A 9891-nucleotide genomic window follows, 5' to 3' on the forward strand; every position below is an offset into this window, starting at 1 on the left:
ATTTACTGGCTTATGCTGAGCTACTTCTTAGAAAATTCTAAGCCCTACTTCACTTACCCCATCTATTAAGCCATCGTTGCGATGCTCCAGCGGTCCAGCCCACCTAGCGACCCAGGAAAAGTCCACATCATTTTTTTTACTCAAACCACATGCACATGTCATCCTCTACATAGAACTGTTGCTTTAGTTAAAAAGAAAAACTGCATCTTCCTCTCCTCTCACTCGATCCCCTTTAGTCCTACTCACCCACATGCGCCACCAGTTGTGATTAGCAGCCAGCGAAGTAAGATCTAGCTAATGTATTCCAGGAATCTAATTCCTGACCTTCTCTGATGTCACTTCTCGCTACTGTTTTTATAATTTCTCGTCCTCAGGTACTAAACGCGAGCCCTAATCATGGCGACCTAGAATGGGGCACGCAGCAGAGGCAAACTTGTGTGGCTGGGTCTCAGCTCGATGGAGGAGGGCCATCAATGGGAGGGCAGCGTTCAACCCAAAATTTGCTTGCCGAAGGGGAGGTTGATGTACACGTGCTGGATCTGCGGCACAATATAGAGGTTTTCCTTCCAGCTATTGTCAGGTATTGGTTGGCGGAGCTAGATGTGTAGAAGTAGATCGGGAGCCCCCACAAAAAAAAAGATTGGGAGAGAAATACTTAGTAAGATGAGAAGTGTGTCCGCTGGTAGAAACGATTTGCCGGACTATATATTTTTCTTCCTTCATAGAAACCGACTCTTCACAGGTGTTTTTTCCCAATTTGGACTAAAAAGTATATTATTTTGATTTGTTGTTGTCATATCTGAGAAAATATTACTTGTATGTATTAGTAATAGACAAAGCGAGAAGACTTGCATGTAGTGTAAGAAGCTTAGTTCATATATATGTTGTTAAACAAACAATGGTTGATCATTTGCAGGCCAAGCTAATAACATTGGAGGCTTTCTTATGCTTCTCATGAACTGAAAATGTTAGTGTGATATAGAAGTGCTATTGCCAGAAACATATATTGAAGAAGTTTTTTCCGAATAATTGCAATTTGACATGCATTGAATAGTGCTAACATTCGGACCCTTACTATCCAATAAGTATCATCCTTATCTTGACCAATGTCTAGTATTCTTAGGCTCTTTATTTGGGGAAATACATATAGTCCGACTTTCACGGGATAAGCTACTAATCAACTTATTTGTGGATAAGTGTGTTGTCTAATGGCTGCATTAACATTAGGTTTTCTTTGGCCATAATGGACATCTGAATCTTCATCTTCGTCCCCTAGTAGTTATTTTTGGTTGAACTGGTTTTTGTTCTCTCGTACATCTTTTTCTTTTCCTTGTTGCACATTTGTCTCTGTTCATTTATCCCCTGAGCCATCAGATATTGAAATAGATCTTGGTATCCTTCTTTATCACGCGGAGCTCATGTGACGTTGATATTTTCTTCTTGGCGCCCATCTTCATTTACTATTATCCAGTTTCTATCCGTAATTCCATTGTTTTGTGATAATCATCACATGGCATGTATGATAATTTAATATTTTCTTGCAGGCGATCTATTGTAGGCCTGTAGCTATGAACACAAAATCAGAAAATTTACCCAGAAACTCAATGTTAGCATTGTGATAAAACTAAAACTCAATGCTAGCATTGTGATAAAACTAAGTGACACAAATAAGTCAAATGTTACTTCATTATAATTGATATGAATCAAATATTCAAATGTCATTGCAGGTCTCAAGGGTCAGGTTTTCTTCGAAGATATCATATCTCAAAAGAACTCGGATGGATTACCTGATTTAGTAGGTTTTCTTGATTCGTCGTAGTAAGTTCTTGTAATGCTCTGCTCCAGTAAAACATTTTTTTCTAGCATCCTTGAGTACTTTTATCTATTTCGATCATTTTAGGTACAATTTATTCTGCTGAGTGCCTACATTTATGGTTTGAGTTAAGAATAACTATTATTTACATTAGTGAGTTTACATGAGTCACAATTGGTCGACTAATAACAAAAAGATAGTGTCTCATACCCTCTGTTTTCAAGGCGTCCCTAAGGCGTCGCCTAGGTGACGCTTAGGCGTCAGGGCGCCCTGCGAGGGCAAGGCGTCCACCTCGCCTTAGGTGGGTGTCTAAGGCGTCCGCCTTAAGCTATAAGGCGTCTGAGGCGTCTGCCTAGGCGTCCGAGGCGTTGCCTTAGTCCATTTTGGACGCCTTAGCTTGCCAGGCAGGCAGGGGAGCTGTTTTAGGCGGGAAACTGGAATCATGTTGGCGCCAATAGGTAAGAGGGGAGAAAGAGAGAGAGAGAAACAGCCCCCAATCCACACACTCCTCCCCCTCCTTCTCTTCAGTGGCTCCTCTCCAGCAGCTCCTCCCCCTCCTCTCCAACGGTTCCTCCTCTCCAGCAGCTCCTCCTCTTCCTCCTGTCCAGCAGCTCCTCCTCCTCTTCCTCCTGTCCAGCAACTCCTCCTCATCCTCCTGTCCAGCAGCTCCTCCTCTGCAGTACAGCAACAACAAGCAAGAGCAACAGTAAGGTATACCTCCCTCTCCCTTCTCCCACACCCTCCTCTGCTCTCTTTCTTCTTTGCTGGACTGTTTTGTGCTAGCTGGTTGGTGGTTGCTCACTTGTCTCTTATAGTGGTTAGTGCCTTATTGGCCAGGCATATGTTAGTGATTTGTTTAATGATAGTGGGGTTAGTGCCTTAGTGGATGCTCCTTGGTTGAATAAAATAATGCATGCTTTTGGCCTGTTGGGTGGATTAGAATAAAGGCTAGTTGAATACTGATGCATGATGTGTTGTGCTCAATAATGGATTAGTTTAATGACTAGTTGAATGCTGATTAGTTTAATGGCTAGTTGATTGTCGCTGTTTGCTACATCTGCATGATTAGAGTAGTTTAGTTGCTGCCACAGCAGCCTTTTCATATGCCATGGCAGCCCTTTTATCAGTTATGCTAATATTCCTTTGTGTTTGGTTGTTTGCTGCAGGTATTAGAAGTGTAGCACCATGGATGGAAATGCAGCAGCTGATGGGGGTGAGCCCACCTACGATCCAATGAAAGATCCAACAAGGAAGCCACAACGGTCAAATGATCCGGGATGGCACTATGGATATTGGTCTGAGCCTCCAAATCGGGATCTTGTTGTGTGCGCTCTTTGTGGCAAGATAACTTCTGGAGGGATCAAGAGGCATAAAGAGCATCTTGCGGGCGTCGGTGGAGATGCAATTGGTTGTCCTAAGGCCACCACACAATTGAGGAGAGAAATGGGAACATATTTGGAGCAAAATAGGAGGATCAAGGGAGTAGTTGATGTAGATGATGTTCAGGAGGTTGTGGAGGTGAGTTCAGTTGGAGCAAACATCGCCTCTAAAAGGCCAAGCTCAGGGACAACAGCCAAACAGAATAAGAAAGCGTTTATCACCAACATGCAAGGTAAAAAGAAGTCTGTTTCTGTTGTGTCTGCCGCCAATAGTTCCAAGCCAATTGTTGCCATGCTACGAAGACCACCCGAGGATCTTATAGATGAAAGACGCTCTGGGTGTTCTCAAAGCACCATGGAGTCCAGCACGAAGACTCCAGAAGAGAGGCAGTATGTCAATATGCAGTGGGCATTGTTCTTTTAGGAGTGTGGCATTCCATTCAACGCTGCAAGTAGTAGGCAGTTTGAGGTTGCAATTGAAGCCTCTTGTCAATATGGGTCAGGTTACAAGCCTCCTAGTGCACATGAGCTGAGAGAGAAATTGCTTAATGATTGTGTGAAGGAAACAGGACTTTTGAGGAGGCAACACGAGGCAGCATGGAAAAAATATGGATGCACACTCATGTCGGATGGCTGGTCGGATAAAAGAGGACGCCATTTGATTAACTTCCTTGTTAATAGTCCAGAGGGCACTTTCTTCTTGGAGTCGGTTGATGCCTCAAGTGTATGTCAAGATGGTGATATGATAGCTGATTTGCTTGAGAAGAGAATTCTGGATGTTGGAAAAGAGAATGTGGTACAAGTTATCACCGATAATGGTGCTAATTACAAGAAAGCTGGCCACCTTCTAATGGAGAGGATGCCTACTCTATATTGGAGCCCGTGTGCATGTCATTGCTTGGACCTAATGTTGGAAGATATAGGAAAGTTGAAGGCATTTAAGAAGCCTATTGCAGGGGCTAGACGTGTCACAACTTTCATCTATAGACATGGAAGACTTCTTAGTCTAATGAGGAAGGCCACGGGTGGGGATCTTGTGAGACCAGCAGCCACTCGTTTTGCCACAGCCATCCTCACACTTAGGAGTTTGGTCAAGAACAAGGCTGCATTGAGGAGTTTATTTACATCTGAAGAATGGGTTGGAAACAAGTTAGCAAAAACACAAGTTGGCTTGAATGTGCAAGAGATTATACTTTCAACGGAGTGGTGGAGCGCAATTGAGGACTGCCTTAGAGCTTCAACTCCACTTCTTAGAGTTCTTAGAGTAGCAGATGGTGATGAGAAGCCTGCCATGCCAGAGATTAAAGCACTTATGATTTATGCAAAGGAGAGGATCAATCTAGGTTTCCCTCAACGAAACAAGCAACCATTGCTCAAGAAGATCTTGGCCATTGTTGATAAGCGTTGGGAGAATCAAATGGATCATCCATTGTATGGGGCTGCTCTATTTTTGAACCCAGGAAAGTTCTTTCCTATTGTAAGCAGAAATGATGATGCCTTAGTTGGGGAGCTTAGGAGCTGCTTTAATGATGTGCTTGCAAAAATGGTACCGGATGCCAATGTTCGAAAAAAGATTGATCAACAATCTGTGCTCTATGAGCAACAGCGAGAAAGCTTTTCTAATCCATTGGCACTCGAGACCATGAGCACAAGAAACCCTCGTAAGTCATATTAAATGCATCATGTTAATTTCAGCATGTTAATTCCAGTTCCAGCAATGTAATTTCTGTACAAACTCTTAATATGTGTCAGTTTTTATCATTTTAGTTGATTGGTGGAGTTCATTTGGTGGTCGGGCCATTGACCTACAAAGGTTTGCAAAGCGCATTGTTAGTCTTTGTGCTTCATCATCTGGTTGTGAGAGGAATTGGAGCATGTTTGAATTTGTAAGTCAACTAGTAAAGCAGTATTTGTGTTTGTTCAATGATGATTTCAGCAAGTTATTTACTTATTTCACTTGTTGTTTCTACTTTGTAGATCCATACAAAGAAAAGGAACAGATTACAATGGAAAAGGTTGAATGATCTTGTCTTTGTTTCATACAACCGGAAGAATATGCAACGGTTTCAAAAGAGGCGTGGGAAGGTGGGCGAGAATAGCTTTGAGGCTTTGGTCATTGAGTATTTTGATTGGGGCAATGAGTGGGTGGACCCATCACTATCACAACCTCAAGGTGCTCGAGGTTGTCCTGAAGACAATCAAGACATTACATGGGAGGATGTTGATGTGGCTATTGGTGCATCTTCAAACCTTCGAGGCCGCAATCTGCATAGGACAGCAACTACACTTCGTAGGGGCCAGACAAATGTCCGTCTGCACTACGCACGCAAGAGACCTACTACAACACGACCTATAATTCCTGAAGAAGATGAGGTAGAGGAGGACTTGGAGCAAGAGCAACACTCAAGTATGCCCAATGCGGAGGGGGAGGATTCAGACTACGTTGAGGATGATGATGATGTGAGCAATGACGATCAAGAGCCAACTAATGTTGACCAAGATGGTGAAGACAACACCAATGCCAATGAGTTTGATGATGATGACTTTTGATTGAGACTTTGAGAGTGGAGAGACATGAGAGAGCTGAGCTGGCCACCTTTATCCCTTTTGCTATGCTGGAATTATCTATTATTCTATTTGTCTTATGTGGAATTATCTATTATTCTGTTTGTCTTATGTGGACCATTGCAGATTGCAGTTGCACTCATACTTGCTATCTTTCTTTCCACTTTTGTTTGCTGCCTCACTTTTATTTCTATTTTTTGTGGAATGTGCACTGGTAAGTGATACATTATTCTAACATATTTGTTCATGACTTCATGTTGATGCAGAATTCTATTGGGGAGAAAAGCAAGTGCAAAGAGGATGGGGGCTCTACAACAATCAGTTGCAAGGTGTGTATGGCTGTATGCCTAGTTGCTTAATGCCTACCAAATTCTACTTAATTCTGTTGCTTACAAGTCTCTAAGGCGTCGCCTCGCCTTTTGCCTCAGCGCTTAGGCAGTGAGGCGCCCCCCAACGCCTCGCCTCGCCTTACTGCCTTAAAAACATAGGTAAAAATAACATTAAACAAACTCAAATAAAACCATCTCATTGATATAATTTAGGAGAGTCAATACACAATCGCGCTAAAGTTCGTTCTAATAGAGGAATAGCCAGTTACACCCTAGCCTTGCCTAGCGAGGATTCCAGTTCAGTATGTAGGTTATTAAAACTTGCTTTCCATGGCAATTTTGGTAGCAAATGTCGTCAAATGCTTAGCACAGATATTAGTCGGTAACTGCAGTCGTACATGTGTGTGTGCGTTTGAGGTAAATGCAGCAGAGGAATTAGCTGGCAAAACTATGAGCCTGAAACAAGCTAGCCGAGCTTATTGTGGTAAGGCAAGTAAAGAAAAGGATCAAACACACCAAAGGTTACCATGTATACTATACCATAAACCCTAAAACATCACAAGAATGTTATTCTTAGCATCATACTTACCATCACGTTTGGCATATTGTAGAAGCAGGTCACAGACTTGACATAGTATATCAATATCTTTGTCCTCCTTTGCATCAAAAAATAACAGGAATTGACCCAAAAAATCCGAAGCAACATAGCTTTTCCTGATTTAATGGCAACATAATCAAAGAGCTGTTCCAGAACCAGAATAGTGTTTTAAGTTTTTGGCTATGCTTACCTATCTAAATTCTGGAAGAAACCTTCAAAAGTAGAGCAGAAGTTTTCTCGAGCTTCAGAACGTTTTGATTGTATAGCCTTCTTCCCTCTAAAGCATCTCTAAAGCTTATAAATAGTCAGTTTCCATTGAGGGTCTAGAAAAGAATAGGTAGCAGTTCCTCACTGATAAAAAACTGAGGGTGGCTTACACAAACATAACACATCTGCCATGTCACACACCATAGTTCATGAAACATGCATAAACTTTTTCACAACCAGTGATCCAACAACTTTGACGAACACTCAACTATCATTGGATCATGAAAACGCCCAACTTACCTCACATCCCCCAACCCCACCCCACCCACAACCCCATGCACACATACCAATTTAGATTTATCCCGGATGGTCCATGGAAGATCGAACTCGAACGGGCAGTGTGCTGAACTGGCGATGCGCCAACCCCGTAATACAATCGTGAAGGGTTTAAAACAAACCTGGATCTTTATGGCAGAGGAATTCTGCTGCTCTAGCAGCAACTGGCGGTTGCGCTCTGTCAGGTCGCCGGAGAAGGGCATCGATGCCTGCATGCATGCTTCACATATAAACACACAAAATCCGGAAAATCGACCAAATTTCGCAGAGCAAGAAAAGGTGAGGCCGGTCAGGCCTTACTCGCGGGTGGGGGATCAGGATGCTTTACCGGAATAAGGATCAGCGTGGCGGCGGAAGCTAGGTTTTAGGTTTGCGGCGGGGTGGAGCGTGGGCTGGGTCAGGGGTGATGTTTTGTGTTTCTCAAAAAAAAACAAGGTGCAAGAAAAGCGCTGCTCGGCTCTTCGTGCCTGACAGGTAATTGTTTTTGTTTTTTCAACTCAACTTTTGGACCATCGTAACTGGCGAACGTTCGTCAGGAGGGTGGCACATGCAAAAGATTGGTTGGCAGTTTCAGTTCTGATAAAGTTATGTAGGTGGCATTTTATTCAGAAGACATGGCAATGTCTTCCCAAGAAGATATTTTTTGTTTAAAAACTGTCACGCTGTGTTCGGATGTCGGTATTGGAGGCCTCCTTATTGAATTGGTTTCAATTCGAATTCAGGATGGAAACTGTAATGGACATGAATACGAATTCATATGCTTGGATGCTCATGGAATTGGGCTATAGAATCGCAGTGAGTTTTCAATACCAAATCATGTTCGGACGAAGAACTATGGAATTGCATGGTGTTTTGTGCTTTATGTATCAAATCAAAATCTATACCACATGTGGTATAATCGAATAATTATATAACAATAAAAATTAACAAATATTCTAGAAATGCATATGACACCAAATAATATTCACACGGCAATAGCAACAATAGTAAATCTCTTACAACAACATTATGGCAAATAAGTGGATCAGTACAACAACACATAGTTCAGATGGAAGAGGAACATATCCAGAGAAGGGGAAGAACATGGAAGAGGAAGGGGAAGAAGAAGATGCCAGAGAGAAGGGGAAGAAGAAGGGAGGGATGGAGAGGCAGAGTCGGCTAGCAAGATGGTCAGCATGGGGGCCGGACCAGGCAGCGAGATGGGCGGGAGGAGGGGCTGCGCCGGCCAGCGACATAGGCCGCCGGGGCTTGAAGATCCGCCACCACCGGAGATCAGTCGGAGGGCCAGCGAGTTATCCCTACCTGCGCCGCCGCCGCCGCCGCCGGGGCTTGAAGATCCGCCGCCGCCGGAGAGAGGACGGAGAGGATGAGGGCCAGGGAGTGGGGGAACCCTACCTGCGCCGCCGCCATGGAGTCATCGCTAGGTCTCGCTCGGGAGAAGTTGTCCAAATCGGTAAGTTTTGCGGGGTGGGGCAACTCGACCCAAATTGGAGAGAATAACCACAAGTGCCAAAATACCACTATGAAAAACCGAAGAGAGAAGTCTATTTTAAACCTTGATGTTATAGAGCTTGTCAAATTTTTTTTTTGAAAGATCCAGCAAAATGCTGGCTTGATTCGATTTAGCAGGAAGCAGCGGAAGAACAACATGATGAAGATCCGAAGATCAAAGAAAAAGAAAAACGACAGCCCTATTAGCTGCCGAGCTACCCATCACAGCCAACACGGGTACAAAGCAAAAAGGGCCTGTCCAAGGCTAAGCGTCACCGCCGCGTCACTTGATCAACGCCGGTATCCTCCGAAGACAGCAGTAGCTCCAACTAAGACTTTCTTTGTCAACGCACCGTCCACCCTTGAAGCAAAGTGCAGGCAGATGGCGGAACTCGGTCGGTCCCAGAAAAAGCTTCGTCTTGGACTTATCTGCGATGGCGTACATTGCGCCTGGAGCTTCACCAAAAACAGCGGCGAGCACCGGAGGAGCGCCACATAGAACCTCCAAGCAGTGTCTCAAAAACGTGATGCTCCCAACAGAGGAACGACGTTGGAGACACCGTCATCACGCTGATCCAACCGGACCTAGGCTTTCGCCCGGAGACACTACCAAACAAGCCCGAGGAAAATGCCGACACACCTTGGTGGCGCCTCCAAGGAGGAAAATGACACCCTCAGGCGCCATCTGCACCGGCTCTTGTTGTGCAGGACTTTCGTCCGTATCGTCGCACACCTCCGCTCAAGCCCTACGGAGTTTGTCCATGTCGTCTCACATCGACGCCAACGCAGCACCTTGTTGTTGAAGCCGTGAAGGCATGGTCCACCTCCCCACGGCGAGCATGCAGAGGCCAGATCGGGCCCCGCATCCCGCATCTACCACGGCTGGAGCCTCCCTGCTCCAGCAAGCGCAGCCCTCCCAGATCCAGCGCGGCCCATCAGTGCCCTCGCCGCCCGGTGCAGTGCCGACGCCGCCCTCCGCGGCGCCCACCTCCGTGCCAGGCCAGGAGCAGCACGGGGCGGAACTCGGGCCCTCGTGGCGGCAACGCGCCAGATCCACGCCACTACCACCGTCGGACCGCTTCCCAGCTCCACGCCGGCCAGATCCGCACCGGCCCTCCTCCCCGCGCCCTCCCCCTCCTTTACCGCGACCCCTCTCGGCGCCCTCTTCCTCCA

General features: G+C 45.2%; 2 protein-coding genes across 3 annotated transcripts; one reads left to right on the top strand and one right to left on the bottom strand.

The window, feature by feature from the left end:
• Positions 1–306: 306 nt before the first annotated feature.
• Positions 307–6044, top strand: LOC123069472 (uncharacterized). Of its 2 annotated transcripts, none has more exons than XR_006432585.1 (4): positions 307–580; positions 1728–1818; positions 4960–5078; positions 5170–6043. XR_006432585.1 is itself a non-coding variant. In XM_044492346.1 (4 exons), exons 2-4 carry the CDS (start codon positions 3815–3817, stop codon positions 5740–5742), a joined length of 1731 nt encoding a protein of 576 aa, XP_044348281.1. In that variant the 5' UTR covers positions 2079–2524; positions 2980–3814; the 3' UTR covers positions 5743–6044. The 2 variants fall into 2 exon arrangements, 1 of the variants encoding a protein (XP_044348281.1); XM_044492346.1 differs by lacking the exons at positions 307–580; positions 1728–1818 and adding exons at positions 2079–2524; positions 2980–4853 and having other exon boundaries at positions 5170–6044.
• A 208-nt stretch (positions 6045–6252) lies between these two features.
• LOC123065264 (E3 ubiquitin-protein ligase UPL6-like) lies at positions 6253–7661 on the bottom strand. The gene is made up of 4 exons (XM_044488601.1): positions 7556–7661; positions 7350–7436; positions 6875–6972; positions 6253–6800 (listed from the first exon to the last, which is right to left on the bottom strand). Exons 2-4 carry the CDS (start codon positions 7428–7430, stop codon positions 6635–6637), a joined length of 345 nt encoding a protein of 114 aa, XP_044344536.1. The 5' UTR covers positions 7431–7436; positions 7556–7661; the 3' UTR covers positions 6253–6634.
• Between the last annotated feature and the right edge of the window lie 2230 nt (positions 7662–9891).

This window comes from Triticum aestivum, chromosome 3B, assembly GCF_018294505.1.
Source record: "Triticum aestivum cultivar Chinese Spring chromosome 3B, IWGSC CS RefSeq v2.1, whole genome shotgun sequence".
In the NCBI taxonomy this organism is placed as follows: domain Eukaryota; kingdom Viridiplantae; phylum Streptophyta; class Magnoliopsida; order Poales; family Poaceae; genus Triticum; species Triticum aestivum.

What these genes read in the sequence shown, in the direction of transcription:
- LOC123065264 (XM_044488601.1), bottom strand. Translation starts at nt 7,430, where the DNA reads ATGCCCTTCTCCGGCGACCTGACAGAGCGCAACCGCCAGTTGCTGCTA. An exon ending in CCTCTGCCATAAAGATCCAG is followed by an intron (nt 6,973 to 7,349) that starts GTTTGTTTTAAA and finishes TATAAGCTTTAG; the next exon opens with AGATGCTTTAGAGGGAAGAA. An exon ending in TTCTTCCAGAATTTAGATAG is followed by an intron (nt 6,801 to 6,874) that starts GTAAGCATAGCC and finishes CCATTAAATCAG; the next exon opens with GAAAAGCTATGTTGCTTCGG.
- LOC123069472 (XM_044492346.1), top strand. Translation starts at nt 3,815, where the DNA reads ATGTCGGATGGCTGGTCGGATAAAAGAGGACGCCATTTGATTAACTTC. An exon ending in CATGAGCACAAGAAACCCTC is followed by an intron (nt 4,854 to 4,959) that starts GTAAGTCATATT and finishes TTATCATTTTAG; the next exon opens with TTGATTGGTGGAGTTCATTT. An exon ending in ATTGGAGCATGTTTGAATTT is followed by an intron (nt 5,079 to 5,169) that starts GTAAGTCAACTA and finishes TCTACTTTGTAG; the next exon opens with ATCCATACAAAGAAAAGGAA.